The following is a 20787-nucleotide window of genomic DNA, read 5'->3' as shown; positions in this document are numbered from 1 at the left end:
ACTCACTGAAGACACAAATGCAACTTCAGGCCATTGCGACATTGCGACAGTCCCAGGTAGCCGACTCGAATGGGCCCACTACATCCATTGCTAGTTGTCTCCATGGCTCAGCAGGAAAGAGCCCAGGCTGAAGTTGGGCAGAATTTACTTTAGCGGTTTTGTCAAAAGGAAGACACAGTTGACATGACGAGCTAAAGCGCGTGACTGACTCATCCATCCGCAGAACATCAATATAGATTGCGCAGTAGTTGCTTAGTTCGCACGATGCCCTGGTGTGCCTCATCCGCGAGCATCACTAACCTATGATGTAATGACACAGGTGCAATGAGACGTGATCCCCTAAGGATGAAGCAAGTTCATGTCTCAATTTGTAGAATGGCAGCAAGAGCGGGTCAACGTGTGAAGAGTAACGAGGCCAGCCTTGCTGTATCTGTACGTGCAACTTACACATCTCAGGGCAGGAAGAAGAAGCAGCTGCAAATTATTTCGGGTTCACAGCAGTCAATGCAGAAGTAAGCAAAGTTACTTGTTCAGGCTCAGAGTCCGCATTACTTTCCATGGATACAAAAGGAAAAGGAAGACGTGACAGACGGTCGGCAGTGAAGTTATGACAGCCTGGTCGGTAGATAAATTCGTAATTGCATTCCTGCGCAGTCTCCCCCCCCCCCCCTTTTGTGGTGAGTAGAGTGGTTAGTGCCTGATGGTTAGTACGCAATTTGAACGTCCGACCCCACAAGTATGCCCTCCATTTCTCGACCGCCAAAGCGCATGCAGTCGAGTATTTGCGTTCGGCCGGATTGAGAGTTCTTGACGCAAAGGCCGGTGCGTTCAGAGCCGGTGCGTTCACGTTCGTCTGTTATAGGACAACTTAGTTTGAATAAACGAGCAGACACTGATTAGCTACTTGCTCTACGTTTATTTTAAATTAACAGCAAGACAACTAGCAGTGAATGTGCTTTCCATTAAATGAATCACACAGTAAACAAATCCTTAACAAAAAAAAACAGGCCTTTCTTTGTCAGTGTCGGCTGCAAAGTTGACGATGCTAACTCGCGATCTTCGCAGTAGCCAGAGAGAAATGCACACTTCATACGGATTACATAAGCAGAGAGCAGTCTGTAAGTCTGTTTTCTTTCGGTTTGAATTGTTCTGTTTAAAAGTAGACATGTCTGTGAGGCAAGTAGGCTACCTTACGCTGAGTTTCGGTTCATTTATGAGACGAGCTCCAGTTCAGGTGCCAGCACCTCCGTTTCGTGATTATCTATCATCTGCTATATTTACTTATTATTTATTAAATCCAGGCAATTGGTTGATGAAACATTGATTAAAATTAAGATACAATTAATACAAAACGAAATTCACTTTAAAGAAAAGTTTTGTGCTTTCTGTTTGATGTCTCTGTGAACGTTTTTCTCTGTGAACGTTTTACTCTGTGAGATGTGATTAAATGTCACGTCTTTCAGTGGCGCTTTCAGACCGGTCACATCCGTAACATTGTTTTTTCCTCATAAATGCAAACACGAAACATAAAATAAAATGAATATTTAATGTTCTGTGGAGATTACTGTTACTCATAATTTGTGTTCTGAATACGTAACGCTGGTACATGTATTCCATTACTCCCCAACACTGATATTAGAATAACATTATCTGCAAGATATTTTAATAACACGGTTTTGGCGGTTATGGAGTTCTAATGGCGGTGTTCAACTATAACTGTCGGTCTCACGGTTATATAATAACCGTCACACCCCTACATCCAAGTAATTTGCCACGTTCAGTAAATAATTTAAGACAATGCACATCATCTTCTGGAACGCCGATGGCACAGAGGCCAACCCGTACGGAACTCGGCAGAAACGGGACTGGCCCTCTACTGTCAGCGTGCAAAATGACCTGATGGCACGCACTTTGCAGGTCAATAGTTGAAAATAATGTAGCCCCACTAAGTAATGACAGCAACTCGTCCATACTGTATGTGGCAAGGGATAACTCAGTCACGATGGCTTTATTGGGTTATCTGAGACCGATACATAGGGGGATGCCACCCGTTTGACGACGATCGGAGAAACCCAGGGTGACATATACATTTTTTCAATTACTTCTCCTTTGAGAAGGTGATCAGTTCATTGGAAACAGCAGAGCGCACAGACAGCGGTAAGCGCCGCAGTTTTTGATGGACCGGGGCCACATTATCTGAGAGCTTCACTTTGTGAGCAAAGCCTTTTGCGCATCCGAGTGCGCTCTCAGGTGCGGATGGATTTGAAAGGCACATTACAGCTGCAGAAGGGGCCTGAGATCCAGTAAGAGGAAGAGGAGGAAGCAAGAGTTGACCCTCAAAGTGCAAGCATAAACCTTTTATTAGATCCATGCCCAGCAATGCAGTTTCTGAATCAACTATGAAGAATTTCGCGGAGCGTGTGACCGATCTCTATACACGGTGGCGGGCAAGCAACCCAATACACGGATCGCTGCACATGAGTATGTGACCAGGCGAGCATTAGGTTGCTGAAGGGGCACGGAACTTAAGCTGGCATCATATATAGACTTTGGTAAAATGGAGACGGATGAGCCGGTATCCACCATCAACTCAACTTCTAGGGTAGCAGCGACAGCCATTATGGTGACAGGACAAACAAGCTTATTTGTGGTCGCTTGGCCATGCATGTAAAGAACAGTATACTCAGGCAGTTCAATTTCGTGCACTGAACGTGTGTCAGCTGATCGACACACTCGGGCAAATTGTCCCATTTTCTGGCAATTTTTTAATTTTGTGCGTTGGCCAAATGTTCAAGTTCGCGCTGAAACTGTATTTACCTTTTTGGAAATAATCCATTAAACCTGCTGAGAAACGAGGAGCAAACTCAAATGAGCAGTTCCACGCGCATGCCCGGGAAACTCATGAATATTCATGTAGGCTCCACCCACTGCCTCTATGGATTCACAACTCATTTTTGCTCCACATTTCACAGATCAATGGTGCCAAAGGGAGAGTGCGCGAAACTTGTCACTTGAAAGCAAAAAACAGTGTTTGAGATTAGTTGCAGCAGATTCAAGCAGCTGTAGTTATGTACTTGTGTTTGTGCTAGAAAAATATACAAGACATTTGTGAGAAAATATTCTACAAGTGTGCAACTCTCATTGGATGAATTCACATACTGATATGCGGATAGACTACATTTCTCTGAGACTTCACATTTTTTGATGTGGGTGTGTAAATGCGTTTTGCACCATATTAACCGCAGCAACTGTAGCAAAAATGTGAGCATACGAGTTTCTTAATTTGTGATTTGTAGAACAGGATTTGTGCAATGAAGAATTTGAGAAGGTGTAACTGTTGTGTTGTTTGTGGAAGAGAAAAAAAGTCTACAAGTTTGCAACTCTTAAAACATTTCTCTCTGTGACTTCAAATTTACTGATACACACGTGTGGCTATAGCCTGGGAAAATCCAGACAACTTCCGGCAAATTTAGATTTGCTCTGAAAGTTAGTCTGGCAAAGAGCTCATTGAAACCCATTTCCAGTCCGCAGAAATCACGACACCAATCAGAAACGTTGGGGCGGGCTTTACACGATGACGACAGCACAGCGACGGTGAAGCAGATTTTGTACATTTACAAAGATGGATGCCGCCGTGGAACTATGTGTGACGGTTATAGTTGAACACCGTCATTAGAAAGACAGAGAAGTGACGTTGTATGAGGATGGGAGAAACCCACCCAAATCAGCGTCGGTTAAACAGGCATGGGAGAAAAAAAAAGAAAGAAAAAAAACATCTTCATGGACATCTCAATGATTTCCCTCATGTGTTAATATTTTTCCTTGTTATAATGTATGATTTGCAAAAATAAAAACTGCTGCATCTGTGTTGATGAGAGTATCAAAGTGTATGGGCGTTGTGCACCCGCTATTATGGCCAAGCATGCGCGCTTAAAATAGCATTATGAACAACACGCAACGCACCTCTGACTTTAGACTAGGTTTTTTCTGGTCAGTGGCGGAATTGTTTTCTGGAACTGCAAAATAGCACTAGGGAATGTTTGCGCCAAAACACGCCTCCTTTTTGCGCCGACCCACCCAGGGAGCTCAAGTTCATTTCCTAGTTTACCGACGTGTGTCTGTGGAGGGAAAAGCCCGCTTTGCGCGGGTGCAAAATAGCAATGATACATGCGTCAGTGTACAAAGTCATTTGCGCCGGGTACAAGATAGGGCCCTCTGAGTTAAGCGCGTACACCACAACTGCAGATATTTTGAGTCACCATAGCAACAGCGCCAGACAAAAAGAGATCTGCATATTTCTCACCAGCAGAACTGTTTTAGCTTGGGAGAAAATAGTTGCTCAAGTCAATGCTTAAGTTTACTTTTTAATTACTGTTATACAGTGTTGGGTATAATTAATTACCAAGTAATCTAAATACTGTAATTCAATTAAAGGGATTACTCTTAATTCTTCTGTAATTTAAAGTAATATCTGATGTAATTGCATTAAATACTGCATAGACTATAGAACAATTCTGTTTAAAACAATAGTGGATTTAACATACATTTTTAAAAGGTATATTTTTAATGTAACCTTCACTCTCTACACACTTTGGTCAATTCAAGAATAATTCATGCAATTGTATATTGTTAATTTGAAAGCATTAAAGTGCAGTTTCTTGTCTCTCCTTGTATTGTTCAAGTGGTTGAGGTTGATATGGGATTTAGTAATAAGTAGACCAATACATTCTAGAGATAGAAATTATTACATTAATCTAATTACACTGTTGAAGATGTCATTTGTAGTTAGTAATTAATAACTATTTTAGAGTAACTTACCCAACTGTTATAATATCAGAGGTGAAACTGGAAGAACAGTAGCCTATGTTATTCAACCTAATTTTAATTTTCATGTAGGTGCAATCCTGCAGGCATTAAAAGAACATGGCAGCAGCTGAAAATGAAATATAAAAGCATAATTCAGTGAGGTAAGGCTTGAGCATATCATGGATGTAGGCTACCTGGCTTTACAAACATTTGACATGAAATAACTAAATAGCATCCAGCATATAGCAGTGCAGCAGCATTTTTGAAATAGATCTAATTCTGTCCCCATAGGTGTGCGCAAAGCAAAAATACTTTATTCAACTATTCATTTTCTTGTGTATGGGCCTCTGCACATGGGTCTTGCATGCACGAGAACTGAGAAGATGACTGTAATGGAAAAATTTTATTTTCATTGATTTTAAAGGTTGTATCAGCGATTTCAGGCCCAAAAAAGGCCCACACATAAATTATCACATTCATCTTATCTTTCCTAACGATCTGCTAGCTGCCCGCCCCATAAGCAGGCTGTCAAAAAAACGCGTCTCTGTAGGCAGCCTAGGCTCCGAGATCTGCACACAAAAACAATTGGTTTCACCAACCACTCAAAACCAAAATAAATAGTGTTCCAACCAATCGCCGACAGGGGGCGGGTGTTGTGAGGTTTTGCGCTCGTGCACGGTTGCACGCAAAGTCGGAGCTAAAGAAGAAGCCAGCGTCTATCAACGAACCCATGTCAGTGATTGGTTGGAACACTATTTATTTTGGTTTTGAGTGGTTGGTAAAACCAATTGTTTTTGTGTGCAGATCTCGGAGCCTAGGCTGCCTACAGAGACGGCGTTTGTTTTTTGACGGCCTGCTTAATCAGAGATGTTCACAAGTCATGTTTTGGAAGTCCAAGTCTTAAGTCTTTGAGCTCGAGTCCAAGTCAAGTCTCAAGTCTTTTGCCACGAGTCCAAGTCAAGTCTCAAGTCTGATCTGATCTGCTAACACTGTATTGTTAAATCTTATGAATTCAGAGCATGTCCTGTAGCTACTACCATACAGTACAGTATCAAAATCAGTTGTATGGGGTCTACTGCAATGCAATCTGAAGAAACACAAATCAAGAACTCTGTTTCAATTTTGTAACTGTATTTTTCAACATTTTGGTATCTGCACCAAAGAATACATGTTTGTCTGTGTTACTAACTGGCTGTAAAGCCCAACCTCACAATGCATTACATTTTTCAGTGTTCAATTTTGAGGAAAATATCTGTATTTAAAGTTAATACACCAACCATGGTGCAAACATGTGAGAACTGATACTTTCCGTATTGCTATTTAACAACTATAAAAACTGAGAAAAACAACTGAAGAAATTTAAATCAAACAATTACCACTTAAACTGAGATAAGAAGACCACTTGATCTTCTAAATTAGCTCTCTCAAAACCCTAGATATAGGCCTGCTGACCTTTCTGGTAACAAACTTTAGTGGCTTTAAATCCACTAAAAGTCTTTAAACAACACATTGGTTACATTTAAAAAACAACAAAAAAACAAGTATGACAGTGTCTTCGCCGAAAGCCTGGCACGGTGAGGACGCATGATAAGCCCTCCATGGCTGAACACCCTCTCCACTGGTGCACTGGTAGCCGGGACAGCAAGCACTCTCATAGCCACAAGATAGAGTTGCGGGAATGCCTTGGACTGTCTTTTCCAGAACTCAAGATAGTCCACTTCACCTTCATCAGATGGATATAGCAGATGAGCTCAGTCTGGACAGATGAGCCGTGATCCACACTTTTCTTGGTGCTTTTCTTCCGGTAGCCAGAGAAAAGACGTGGAGTTTTAGTAGGTGGTGACTGATCCTCCTGATCATCGTCTCCACTGCTGCTTTCAGGTACAGTCAGTTTCCGAGCCTCAGCCAAGACAAGGTCTGTAAGTTTATCAAAAAACATGTTTAGTTACAGCATCATGGGACTGATATACACAGTGTCAATGTTGTGAATCAATCTAGGAAGACAATATACAACATAACTGGCATTTTTAATATGCATATAATGTCATGTGTGTGATAGATTGTCTTTGGAAATGGTGGGTACACATACCTATTTGACCCTTTATGACCTTGGGTGTCCAGGAGTGTATTCAGGCTTTGAAAATCCAAGTCAGTGACTGCTTCAACAAGGCGCAGAGTGCTGTTCCATCTTGTCACTACAACAGAGGGGAAACAAACCGTAAAGGCTTTCTTCATGTTCGAAGTGTTGTCAGAGATAATGTAATCTAATTTGTGCTTTATGTTGAAGTTATCACATACTTCCTCAAATTTTTCACTAATCCTCTCACCAGGGCCGGCGATTGCTATAGGCGAACTAGGCGGTTGCCTAGGGCGACAAATATGTTGGGGGCGCGGCCGCGCCGGCGCCCTCTAGGGTCGCCGTTACGTTAGGCAAGTGCGCGCAGCTGCTGGCGCGTTGATGAAGAAAATGAAGCGGTCTAATAAACCCTCCGGTGCACAGGGACGAAAACGGAGAAAGGAAGAAGATAAAAGGAAAGCCCAGTATAGAGGTAAGACTTCTCATCTCAGCCTTTAAGGTGTTAAATGAAATAAATTTGCTTAGTATTTTGCTGCATGACGCATCATCACCTAATATTGAACGTTTCATTGCTGTCACTAAGCTAGCTAGCTAGTTACTTTGCTATTTTGTTAATGCTACGTATTACTAGCAAACGTAACTTCACTGATAACCTACATGGATGTAAATGTCAAAAGACCAGTATTTGGATAACGTATTAATGCTAGTTATGAAAAGTACAGTTCCTCTCTCTACATTCATTATTAATGCATAAGTTCTGTTTAGTGAGTTAAACAGAAACTAGCAGGCTCATTATACACACACACACAGTAACCATTATTTATGGTGATATTGGTGTTGTGTGGTGTTCACCCTTCTGTACAGTTCCCCTCCAGGAATATACTAAAAGATGTTGTTGTTTTTTTTTGTTTTTTTTAAATTGGCCATGCCATGGCAGATGCACTCAGGCAATATTTGCAGAAGCCGGCACCTGCTGGAGAAAGGACACCTGATCCCTCATGTTCGCCTCTCTCTGAACTTTGTAAGTACAACTAGTACTATTGTTGCTGTTATTGTTATTATCATTAGCAATTATTACTTTTATAATCACATCACATTAATACTACTAATTGTAATCAGTAGTATTATTTAGCCTTGTAGCAGCCTAATAGATTAGTAAAAATAGGGCTGGGCGATTTTCCCCCCCAAAAAAATCTGCGATTTTTTTATAAAAAACTCGATTTACGATTTTCGATTCGATTTTTTTCCCCCCTTCCATTTAAAACAAAATAACTGCAAACTGTAAATATATTTTGAAAATATATATTTATTGTATTTAATTAGTGCATCAACATAAACAAAATTGCACTGTCACTGTGCAACAAAGATTGTGCAAGATCCAAATTATTTGTAGTGTATTTGGATTGAGCTAATAAAACAACAAAAAATCATAATGATTTATTGTATTTAATTAAAGTGCATCAACATGAACAAAATTGCACTGTCACTGTTCAGTGTGCAACAAAGATTGTGCAACATCCAAATTATTTGTAATGTATTTGGATTGAGCTAATAAAACAACAAAAAATCATGAGGTAACTCTTAATGGAATTGAACATGTACAGTTGAACAGTAACACCACTCTCGACTCTCCATAAAAAATGCATTTTAAACATGCATTTTAAACAACATAAAATGCATTTTAATTGCATTTTAAACATTCTTTGCGAGGAAAATTAGCCTATCAACTACAGCAGGCTTGAGGCAAGCTCGGTTACAGGTGACAATACCCCCACCCACACTAAAGACCCTCTCCGATGGGGCGCTAGTTGCTGGAATGGCCAGGTATTTTTTTGCCAGATGACTGAGTCTTGTGAAGTTGGGCTGATGCTGCTTCCACCACTCAAGTGGGTTAGTGTCAGGATCCACCTCAGGACCCAGTAAGTAGGAGGTGAGCTCTGCTTCAATTTTCTCCTTTGTTGACTGGTGGGACAGTGATGCAGCAGGTGCTGCTTTCTTGAAGAAGGCAGCTAAAGTTTTCTTCTTAGGTGGGCTCTCTTCTTGACACATTTGTACAGTAGGACCTTCTTTCTCTGAGCAGAGGGCAGAAAGCTCAGTGACCGCTCTTTTCTTAACAATGTCCAACTTGTCCAGGGTAATGTAGGTGGTACGGAACCGTGGATCCATTAGAGAAGCCATGTCCAGGAGCTCGTCATTCTCAGGGTCACTGTATTTCTGTTCAAGGTAGCACATAATGTTTCTTTTTATTGTAGCGGTGAGATCTACATCTTTCTCTTCTCGCTGAAGGAGACTTGTTTTGAACAGATGCAGCACAGGTTTAATGTATGAAACGCTTACATAAGATTCTCCGGACAACGCGTCAGTAAAGTCCTGAAGGGGTTTGATCGCTTTATTTGTGGCATCTAAAACCTCCAGATCTTGCCATGTAGGAACAAGATGGCGGGTCTTTTTATCAGCACCCAGAACACGGCTGATGGCTCTCTCTTGTTCGAGAAGACGATCAATCATTTTTTGGCGCGAACCCCATCTTGTCAGTGACTCGGTTACCAGTTGATGAGGAGGAAGACCCAGCTCTGCCTGAACCTCTGCCATGTCCCGTCTTTTTTTCCAACTGTATGAAAAAGCAGAAACTGCCTTTTTACACACTCCAATGGCACGGTCAATCCGTTCATCTTTCACACCATTCACTATAATAAAAAAAGAACAAAAAAACAAAAACAATATTTAGTTTTAGTAAGTGTACATTTTTTAAACATTCCCTACCCACACAGCTAAGGTACAAAATACAAATTATTTTTATCTTTATTTTAGAAATGTATTTTTCCCATATTTATTGTAACACCATACTTATACCATATAGTCTTAAATGGTAATAGATAAATCAGTGTAGTACTAGTAGTATTGACCAAAAAACTACCTTTTAAAATAGTCAGGGGAAATGCATATAACAATGTTGAGTTGAAAAAATATAAACTTATTTTCACACAAACTTACCGACAGCATTGTGCAGTCGATGTCCAAAGCACTTGAGGTTTGGCCAATTATTGTCCTTCATAGCCCTGATTACATTGGAGCCACTGTCGGTCGTCATACAGGAAAGGCGCTCCTCTGAAAGGCCCCAGGAGTTCAGAGCATCCTTTAACTCTTGTGCAATAGTTTGGCCCGTATGGTCCTGAGGGAAATATGACGTTTGGAGACAGACGCTTCGCATCTCCCAGCTCTCGCTGACATAATGAACCGTAAGACACATGTAAGGCTGCATGGTTCGGCTCGACCACAGGTCAGTAGTGGCAGCGTAAAAGTCAATTCCCTTCAACTCGCTTATTATCTTTTGCCGAGTGTTGTTATACAGCTGAGGAAGAGCAACATCAGAGAAATACTTGCGGCTGGGTACTGTATATCGAGCGTCCAAAACTTTCAGCAAGTTGTTAAACCCTCTCTTCTCAACAGAGTAAACTGGCAGCATATCCGTAGCTATGTAGAGGGTAATTGCCTCCGTTATGGCTTTCCACCTTGCCCCGCTCTTCTCATACGGTACACTGCTTGAAAAGCTTTGTTGAAGAGTTGTTTGCTTTGCTAACGGGGTGCTAGCGCTAACGCCACTAGAGTCGTTTTCTGATCGAAGGCGGCGACACTTCTCCCACTCAGCCGCATGTTTCCGCTTTAAATGCTGAAACAGATTTGTCGTACTGCTACCAGCAACAACAACAGCCTTTAGACAAAGTTTGCATCGAGGTATTTTCTGTTCCTCATCAGATTCTGTAAATCCATACCAACTCCACACTACTGACGTCGATGAGCATTTCTTCGGAAGGAGCTGCTCTCTTTCTGCCATGTTGTTGTTTGTATATGAATACGCTGCCGTCGGGGGAGTGGCAGAGGGTTGCGCCGTAGGGAGCGTGCTACGGAAACTCTGAAGGAAGATTTGGCGAATGCAAAATGTATATGCTATACTGATGAGGGAGAGAAAAAAAATCTAAAAAATCGATTTTTTGAAAATGTGAATCGATTTGACCTACCAACTCGATTTTTATTTCAAATCGATTTTTTTCCCAGCCCTAGTGGTGGTACTAATTGTAATTTATCTACTACAAGTTACATGGTCAGAGATAAAATGTACAATGCAACTATGTGGTAGGATGATAGAAATGACCAAATGCAATTGTGTAGCAAACAGCATGGATGAACTCTGTGTTTAAATACATACAGCTGCAGGAGTAGGGACATCCAGTAGTAGTACTGCAGGGACCAGTGACACACAGGCCCGGAACACAAGTGAGTCTATTTAATCATATTTATTCAAGCCACATTCATACTTTAAAATACAATAGAAAAAGGTTAGCATGTATTAAAATACAATAGCTTATTTTCTTAAAGAAGTTCAACCACATTCATCATTTCACTCACTGCTTGTTGGCTATACAATATGCTTGTATACAGGTGAAGGTGAAGGGACACCCAGGACCACATCAAGCACTCAGGGCACCAGTGAAACACAGACGACTGAGACCAGGGACACGCAGCCTGAAGGAAGTTAGTCCATTGAATAACTAATTCGAGCTTACAACCATCTGACAATATGTACTAGAAGATAATGAAAACACATGGAAATCACAATAACATCCCATCCCTATGAATCTAATTTCAACCACAGTTTTAGTCATTTTCACTAATTTAATTTAACACCACTGATCTGGCTGTTGCAAATGAAGGGGCCACATCCAGCATTCCAGGCACCAGTGAAACACAGACCACTGAGACCAGGGACACTCAGCCTGAAGCAAGTAAGACCCTTGAATACCATTTATTCGATCACAATTTAAAACTTCAGTGACTTCTTTCTAAGTAAAACCAAGCTGACATTCCTCATTAATTAATCTCAAACACTGCTGGTCTATTATACTCTATTTGCTGGTCTATCCACCTTATTCTTCGCCCGTTCTATTTCCCATGATTCATAGCGGGTTCAACTGACTAAACGGTTTTCTACTTCCGGTTGAAGTGTTTGTTTACATAGAATGCTAGCACTCGCGTAAAGGCTGCGGTGATAGATTGTAGTTATTAAAGTATAAGATAATTATTCTGTCAAGATGGGAAGTAGTCGGTGGCTACACACCGCTGATGAAATCACAAAAGATCGTGAAGGCGACCGTATCAGAGTGCTACATCCCTCAAAATTGACAGGTTGGGTGGATGACATGAAGCTTTGGCCAGGAGTTAGCCATATTGACATTATTAATTATTTAATTTTTTCGGAGGGTGTAGATCATGAGGAGATGCGCAATTACAAAAGCACAGAGGCCTTCAATTACTTCTTTAGTAATAAAGTCGGGCGCATTTCCTTACTGAAGCACGGAGACTATGTATTTTTGAAAGCAGAGGTAGACAGAAGTCAAAGTGCTAATCAGCCTAAGCTTATTGCTTGGGTTATGCTGCAGCAGCCGGGGGTGATAGAGACTGCCGGATGTTCATGTATTGCTGGATTAGGGCGATCGTGCAGTCATGCATCAGCTATCCTTTGGAAGGTATAAAGAAAAGAAAAAAGTTCATTTTGTTTTTATCTGTGATTTAATAAAAAATAACGTGATCAGATCACATTTGATGCATGTTTTTTTCGATTTAGTTTAGCGATGTGGGGATGACACAATCTGAAACACATGGCAAAAGCATATAGAGCAGATTCTGGTAACGTTTTAGGTGAATGTGCTCATGACAGGTTGAGAATGCAGTTACTACCGGGAAGACAGGGCTTGCATGTACAGATGAGCAGCGCAGGTGGAATGCAGGGACAGTCAGGAACCTTGAGCCAAAACGACTGAGGGACATAAATTTCAGCCACCACAGGGCAGGAGATGAATTTAGCATTAGTGTGTCAGGTGCTCAGCCATTACCAAACACCCCACAATATATGTCACAAGCAGAATTGATAAATAATGTAGACAAAGACCCAACAAAGCCACTTTTCTAGTTAAAAAACAGTCTATTGGGCAAGTGTTACAGTGTAAAACCAGTATAGAGCAACCTTGTAGCCTTGCAAATACTGCAGTAGATGCAAGATTTTTAAGACCCCATCAAACACATGCTGGTTCTGATCTCACATGTGAGACATGTAAAAGTTTCTATGAGTTGTATGTTCAAGTGAGCTGTGCACAGGCTTCTACTTTAGAATCTGAAACAAGGGAGCAGAGTTCTTCCGATTTGTGGCACAATGCAAGAAAATTGAGAATAACTGCAAGTTCAGCTAAAAAGGTTCCTTCTAGAGCATCCACCAATCCTGATAAGTTTATGGCAGAGCACCTGTACCCCTCCTTTCGTGGCAACTATGCCACAAACTATGGTAAGGAGAATGAGGTGGTTGCTGGTAATGCACTTCGAGAGCAAGGCATGAGTATTACACACAGGGGCATCGTTGTTAGTGTCACAGAGCCATGGTTGTCAGCCAGCCCAGATGGGGTAATTGACTCATCTGTCCTACTCGAAATAAAATGTCCCGTCCCAAGTAAACTCCATTCTACCCTCTTGGATCAACTTGACCATAACTGCAGTGACATCAAGCTAGTAGATGGAGTACCACAACTTCAGAAAACCGGTAGTCGAGGATATTACATGCAGATACAATTAGGCATGTTTTGTGCCGGTCTGAAGATGGCCAAATTGTTTATCTGGAGCCCAATTGACACAGTTATGTTCACTGTACCATTTGATGAGCCCTATGTTCTGGAGAGGGTAGGACATCTGAAGAGATTTTATTTCTCAACAATGTTGCCCCAGCTTGTGGATGAATTTGTTGGTCAGCGACTGAAACTGCAGAACAGATACATGAGCATAATGAATTAATAGAAAATATCCCTCAGAAACATTTAGTTCAAATCACAAAACAACTGTTAGGTGCTGCTGCTGTTAACAGTATGAAAACTAATTTTTTTACCCAAACAATTTTATACATGTAAAAATGCTGAGCATAAGTATTGTTGTACATAAGTGAATATTTATGAATACATAATGTTGTTCATGTAAAATTGTATGCAAATCTGATAAAATCTATTGTACACAAACTCAAATAATAACAACAAATTTCTTACAGATTCAGATTATTTTATTTAATGCCATATCAGCATTCAAAGCTATTTTCATGACAAATTCAATTACAAAAATACAAATATCATATATATATATATATATATATATATATATATATATATATATATATATATATATATATATATAAAATATAAAAAAAACAGTAATTCATATTATACAAGATTTTTTGAATTAACATGACTATCCAAAACCATTTCAGGCTAAATTTCATACAAAGAGTAAATATAAACAGTCAAAAATTAAAAAAGGCAGCGAGTGTCAATATGAAATATACAGGAGCAATTTATGTAGATGTGTAAAGTGTGTGTGTGTGTGTGTGTGTGTGTGTGTGTGCAGATGAAACTACAACCTCAGAACATCACTGTTTTCACTTATTACTCACAGATGAGATCACCCCTTAAGTTAGCGAGGGCCGCACAGATTCTGAGGATTTTTTCAATTTTGGGGGTCATGTTTATTGGTATTACTTGAGACAAGATCTTGTATACTTTAAGTCGTCTGATTGCTCTCTCAACATGAATCCGAACATTTGCAATCCTGCGAGATGCTGTGACTTGTTCCTCAGTTAGCTGGGCACCCCCTCTAGTGAAAGCAGGCAGAACCAATTTGACCCTTTTTTCAAACAGCAAATCACGAACCAAGAACCCACGATCTGCCATGACTTCGTCTCCAGGCTTTAAATAGTCCAAGATACCAGAGTTCATAGTGATATATTTGTCACTGGCACGTCCTCCATATCCAGTTGAGATAAACATGATTAAGCCACATGGGGCAACAGCAACAAGGTATTTGATTGTGTTGTGCGAGTAGTAATGGCTGTAGGACTCCCCTCTAGAGTCAAGATTTTTCGCCTTCTGTAATAAACTTTCGCTGCAGTCAATGACACAGGTAGTGTTGGGAAAAAACTTCTTGAATGCAGTTGGCATAGTGGCCTTAATGGTTTCTTTTGGGAGCCAGATAATAAGAGGGCGCAAGACCTCCTCCATTTTATCAATCCAGAAGGAGATAACCTTACTGGCAACACTCTGAGACACATGAAACTGCCTACCAAGGTCACCCAGCACACGATTTAATTTCAATTTTATCAGTGTCATTAGTATCTGATCACGCACTGACAAAACAAAAGCCCTTTCAGCAAATCCATCTAAGGTGGAAACAAGAGAGTTGAAGGTTTCCAGTGAGACTCCAGTGTAGAGGAATGAATCGGCATCACTCTGAAGCATGGAGTAGCTGAAATCTTCAGTTTGTGTTGTGGCATCTTTGGCTGTCTCATCAGCACCCTGCTGTTCACCATAGTTGTGGTCCCAAAGCAATGGATCTTCCCACTGGGTGGAAATAGTGCTGTATGATACTTGTGGCACTTCAGGTATGCCCTCATCCTCCTGGTCTGTCACTTCTGCTGTTGCTGAAAAAAAAAAAGAGCACATAGGCTACATGTTAAACTCTTTCTGTCCATGTTTCTCACACTGACAACATTATAGTAAAAGCTTATGATAAATGGTGATGGAAGCTCTTCCTCGCTCAGGCTAACAACTACCTAGCCCACATAAAGATAGCACTCATATAGCATTAAACCTACAGTAACATTCGGTGGACAAAGGCATAAACCATTAATGGCCATGTTTTTAACATATTTACTCATAAATGGCATATTGTTAAAAAAAAACTGTAGGTTAGACTGCCCACAGATAACAAGAATATTTCAGGCCGGTGGAGCTCGTAAAAATGTAAACACATTATGGGCATATAATGGGCATATTATTACATAATGGGCATAGTGTTACATAAAATTATTACATATTATCCACATAATGGGCATATTATTCATAAAATGTAGGTTAGACTGCCCACAGATGACACGAATATTTCAGGCTGGGGCATATTGATTGTAAAAATATAGGTTAGGCTGCCCACAGATAAAATAAATATTTTGTAAAATGTAAACAACCGGAGGTAGCTAACGTTAACTCAACAGAATTCAACATTAAAAGTGGCTTACCTGTCGCTTCGACACGAACAATTGCACGTCTCTTCTTCACCACTGGTCTGTCATATCCAAGGTATAATTCCGGGTTGGGATGGTCATCCGTGGGGCGTTTGTCAACAAAATGATGCGAGCAGACGTAAACCTTTTTCGGTGGATGTTTCAGTTTTAGCGCAGCTAACCACTCTAAATGTCTACACTCTGGCATTGAATGTAGCTGATACGGAACCGGACACGGACATTCTCTCCTTCTTATCTTATGCTCGAAGCACTCAGTTTCTAAAAAGTTTTGTATCTTCTTTGAATTGTTAAAACAACCAACAACAGCACATGTGGAACCTGAACTCATTCTCTCTCTGCTAGTAACTTACCGGTCGATCGCTACGAACCGGAAGTTGACAACCGGAGTCGTCGTCATGGCAGCGCGCATTGTTTAGAGCAGAATAAGGTGGATAGTATAGTAATGTATAGCTTAAGCACAGCATTGTAATTATGTAATTTTTTTATATATTTACCATCTGTTGTATTATAACTTAAAATGAAGAGTACTAATTTGTTATTGCATTTTTGCTTTACATTGTGTACCCCTATTAAAGCATTAACATCAATTTTGCATGTATGCATTTTCCTTAAGGTGAGGGAACAACAAACACAACATGCTCTGCTACTACACTGCCACCTGCAGACACCTCGCCCTCTGCAATTCCTGATATCCAGGGAGCACCTATAGATCCTGCTGACTGGCCAGCCCTCTGTGATGCGGTAAGGACAGAGTTAGTTAGCAGAGGACCATACCAGACCAGTCCAGACTTTACATTTCCAAAAAGAGATGATGGGAGAAGCTGCCACTACAACCACTTCTACAGGAAATTAGTAAATGGGGAGAAAATCAAGAGAAGCTGGCTTGTATATTCAAGGAAAAAAAATACTCTGTATTGCTTCTGCTGCAAGCTCTTTTCACAGAAAAATTATAACCTCATTAGTAGTGGCCTAAATGACTGGAAGAATTGTAGTGAGATCCTGAAAAGCCACGAGCACAGTCCAGAGCATTCGGGGCACATGACCAGATGGAAGGAATTGGAGACTCGACTTGAAAAGGGCCAGACAATTGATCAAATGGAAATGGCACTCCTTGAAGCTGAAAGGAGGAGGTGGCGTGAAGTCCTGACTAGATTGGTGGCCATAATACAGTCTTTGGCCGAGCGAAATATTCCCCTGCGGGGGAAATCAGACAGGCTATACCAGCCAAACAATGGAAACTTCCTTAAGGAGGTTGAGCTCATGGCCAAATTTGACCCTGTCCTCAAACAGCATGTTGCTGATGTGGAGAGAGGAGCCAGCCATACAACATACTTAGCAAAGGACACTCAAAATGAACTAATTGATTGCATTGGTGAAAAAATTGTACACTATATGTTAAAGGAGATAAAGCAAGCCAAATATTATTCAATTATTTTGGATTGCACCCCAGACCTCAGCCACATAGAACAGTTATCTGTTATAGTTCGAATGGTTGCAGTAGATGACACAGACACCCCTACAGTAAAAGAACATTTCATGGGGTTCCTTGAGGTGGAATCATCCACGGGAGAAAGCCTCACCAACCTTATTCTGAAGAGACTAGAAGAGTTTAACCTTACCTTTGAAGACTGCCGGGGACAGTCTTACGACAACGGCGCCAACATGAAGGGAAAGACAAAAGGCGTCCAAGCCAGACTTTTGAAACAAAATCCCAGGGCTTTATTTGTCCCATGCGGAGCACATACTTTAAATCTTGTTGTTGCTGATGCAGCAAAAAGCTCCACAGATGCAATGAACTATTTTGGCTACCTACAGAGAATTTTTACACTATTCTCTGCCTCCACACAAAGGTGGACCATCCTAAAGCACCACATCAAAACGACTGTGAAATCCTGGTCGGATACAAGATGGGAAAGTCGCATTAACAGTGTACAGGCTGTGAGATTCCAGACAGCGGAGGTGAGGGATGCCCTTCTTGAGGTCAGGGAGAAAACCACTGATTCTATGATTAAAACAGAGGCACAGTCTTTGGCTGAAGAGGTTGGGTCATACCGCTTCTCCATTTGTAGCGTTGTGTGGTATGACATGCTGGCCAAAATTCATCATGTCAGCAAAGCATTACAGTCCATGTCTATGCAACTGGATGTGGCTCTGAATCTCCTGAAGACAACTGAAGCCTCTCTGGTCAGCTACAGAAGCAGTGGGTTCGCTTCTGCTCAGGTATCTGCAAGAGATCTCTGTGAGGAGATGAATGTGGACACTGTCCTAAAGCAGAAAAGGCTGAGAAAAAACAAAAGACAGTTCTCCTATGAATCACCCGATGAGCCAGAGGGAGATGCGCTAAAGAAATTGGAAATTACCTTTTTCAATGTCATTGTTGATGTGTCAGTTACATCACTGCAAGAACGCTTCAAGCTGTTGGGTGATGTTGAGGACAAGTTTGGAGTGTTGGTGAACTTTCCTAATTTGCCAGAGGAAAAACTTGCAAAGGAGTGCGAAACCCTCAGCAACACTCTGAGCCACGGTGACCATAAAGATATTGATGGGAGAGAACTGGCGATGGAGTTGAAACATTTCCCAGTGTTGCCAAAAGCTGGCATGACGACAAAGGAAATTCTGAATTACCTGAAGGAGAAGAAACTTGAAGAAGTTTTTCCTAATATGTGGGTGGCCCTAAGAATCGCTGTCACACTACCTGTGACAGTAGCTTCTGCTGAAAAAAGCTTCTCTAAATTAAAATTACTTAAGACCTACCTGAGGTCAACGATGAGTCAGGAACGCCTCAATGGGCTTGCACTGATGAGCATCAACCAAGAGGTCTCAAGTAAAATATCATTTGATGATACCATCAACGAATTTGTCATTAGAAAGTCCAGACGAGTCAAATTGTAATGCTGCATCAATTTTGAAGGTGAAAGCCGAAAGAGACTTTTTTTTTGTAGAGGGTAGGTAGTTTTGGACAGTTAGAGTTTATTATTTAATTTGGTAAATATCCTCAAACATTCTTTGTAGCATTTTTGCATAAACAATTTATTACTGTTGATCCTTCAAGTCATAATTTGATTGTTGAAGTGTTTGAGTGACTATAAATAAAGCATTTTTGTTTGTTCATCCATTGTTTGAGTCATAATGAAATGTCCTTGAACAATCTTTGTAGTATTTTTGTATATGCAATTTATTGGGGGGGCGCAAAACTCAATCTCGCCTAGGGCAACCAAAGGGCTAGAGCCGGCCCTGCCTCTCACCAGTGTGAGACCCTGTGAATCTGTCACAGCTTAACAGAACTGACTGGAGTCTTGGGTTGCTTCTGTCTAGCTCCATGAAGTGGGCAGTAACTCCTAAAAAGCCACGCATGGTCCTGTCAGTCCAGATATCCACAGTAACCGACACAGTGTCTGTTGTCTCTAATTTTGATTTGATCTTGGCCTCTTTGACTGTTGCAAGCTCATTCAGTCTTCTTGTTACGCTGCACCGACTTACTGGACAAAAATTCTGAAGCTGGGATTGTCAATCAGTGACGGTGACAGGTTGCATGAAATGATGAGTTTCTTAATGATTGATTCAGTGATGGTCTTCTGCCTAGGATGTCCCTGATGGTACACTTGCACCTCTTGGCTGAATAATGAATGACTCAATGCTGCTCTGTCTCTCTCCAATAGTACCTTTTTTAGCATTGGTGAATTCTGTAAACCTGTAGATGGACATGGGAAATAATTTTGCATGCCACTAATACAATCGGCATAAAACTGTCGATATACGGTATCTTTATTTTGACACTCTCCACATCCTCACGGAACTTTTCTCAGCTGAAATAGATGCCTGACAAGATTGACTGAACCCTTTGTAACAAAAGCCGGTATGTTCCACTGTCAAGGCATCGCGACTTCATGTTTTACAGCAGAAACGACAAGCACCCTTGTTGTCTGTGAACACAACCCGAAAAGTCTGTTTTAGCGAATCAATGGCAGTATTCAGGTCAGGTGACAAGGCTGCTAGTCACTTTGAAAAGACGCACTAGCTGAGAGGAGTTTCGTCAAAGCTGATTAAAAGTGATCGAGGATGGATTTCAACGAACTTGATGAACCCGTGATATCTTCTTCGGGGCGTAAAAGGAAAAATAAAAGCTGAAACTTTTTTCACGGAATCTTACTAAAGCAGCACGTTTAGTGGTGAGGGAAAAGCTCTCTGTATTGCGTGTACGTTAATCACAACAACAAAGTTTGACAGGCGTCTATGTCAGCTTAGGAGATTAACCCTCTGGGGTCCAAGGTGTTTTTGGGGTCCTTGAGATGTTTTGACATACTCTGACATTTGTGCTTTTTTCAGTTGCTTATAAACATATTACTGGCAAAGGTGTAATTACACTCTATTTAGCACAAACAGGGCTACCATAATGTGTTATCAACATGTATGTACATGTTTGTATTCTTGAGAGAATATTGTTTATGCGTGGTTATTGAAAAAACTAAAACTTAAAGTTTCTGAAATAAGGCCACAAAACACATACTAATTATCTGTCCACAAGACTTTTGACTAATGGATGTTGTCGCCTAGAGTTTTTTCTTCAAAATGATCTGAAAATCATCCTGCCTTATCATTCACATAAAACAATAGATTGGTTTAAATTTAAAAATGACACTTTTTGTTTGGAAAGGCAATATCCGCAGGGGTGTGACCTGCTGTGATTCACACCTGAGAAGACAATGGGCCCACATAATGAGCGCATAATGGGGCTGCATACTAATGAGCCTTTCATTCAGGTGTGTCACTGAGCCACAAGAATGCAATGACAATATAT

At 40.9% G+C, this 20787-nt stretch overlaps 3 protein-coding genes across 3 annotated transcripts; 1 reads left to right on the top strand and 2 right to left on the bottom strand.

Annotated features, from left to right (window-relative positions):
* Positions 1 to 6178: 6178 nt before the first annotated feature.
* On the bottom strand, positions 6179 to 15588 carry LOC130092600 (uncharacterized). Its single transcript, XM_056260500.1, has 3 exons — positions 15564 to 15588; positions 14367 to 15389; positions 6179 to 6225 (listed from the first exon to the last, which is right to left on the bottom strand). The coding sequence occupies exons 1-3, from the start codon at positions 15586 to 15588 to the stop codon at positions 6179 to 6181; spliced, it is 1095 nt and encodes a 364-aa protein (XP_056116475.1).
* On the bottom strand, positions 8380 to 10522 carry LOC130092466 (E3 SUMO-protein ligase ZBED1-like). Its single transcript, XM_056260321.1, has 2 exons — positions 9878 to 10522; positions 8380 to 9570 (listed from the first exon to the last, which is right to left on the bottom strand). The coding sequence occupies exons 1-2, from the start codon at positions 10347 to 10349 to the stop codon at positions 8576 to 8578; spliced, it is 1467 nt and encodes a 488-aa protein (XP_056116296.1). The 5' UTR covers positions 10350 to 10522; the 3' UTR covers positions 8380 to 8575.
* Positions 15589 to 16601: 1013 nt separating the features above from the next.
* LOC130092599 (zinc finger MYM-type protein 1-like) lies at positions 16602 to 18881 on the top strand (the record flags this gene model as incomplete). Its single annotated transcript, XM_056260499.1, has 1 exon — positions 16602 to 18881. A coding segment is annotated over one exon (2280 nt), but the record flags the coding sequence as incomplete, so codon positions are not given.
* Between the last annotated feature and the right edge of the window lie 1906 nt (positions 18882 to 20787).

Source organism: Rhinichthys klamathensis, unplaced genomic scaffold (genome assembly GCF_029890125.1).
Source record: "Rhinichthys klamathensis goyatoka isolate OS25496 unplaced genomic scaffold, OSU_Roscu_1.1 h1tg000176l_1, whole genome shotgun sequence".
In the NCBI taxonomy this organism is placed as follows: Eukaryota; Metazoa; Chordata; class Actinopteri; order Cypriniformes; family Leuciscidae; genus Rhinichthys; species Rhinichthys klamathensis.
The sequence above is the reverse complement of the archived record's forward strand: the minus strand, read 5'-3'. Positions and strand labels throughout refer to the sequence as shown.

Coding starts and splice junctions, on each gene's coding strand:
- LOC130092600 (XM_056260500.1), bottom strand. CDS start 15,588: ATGCCTTTGTCCACCGAATGTTACT. Junction 15,390..15,563: donor TTTGTCCACCGAATGTTACT/GTAGGTTTAATG, acceptor TTTTTTTTTCAG/CAACAGCAGAAGTGACAGAC. Junction 6,226..14,366: donor CTTAAGGGGTGATCTCATCT/GTGAGTAATAAG, acceptor GTTTTGAGAGAG/CTAATTTAGAAGATCAAGTG.
- LOC130092466 (XM_056260321.1), bottom strand. CDS start 10,349: ATGCTGCCAGTTTACTCTGTTGAGAAGAGAGGGTTTAACAACTTGCTG. Junction 9,571..9,877: donor TCGACTGCACAATGCTGTCG/GTAAGTTTGTGT, acceptor TTTTTATTATAG/TGAATGGTGTGAAAGATGAA.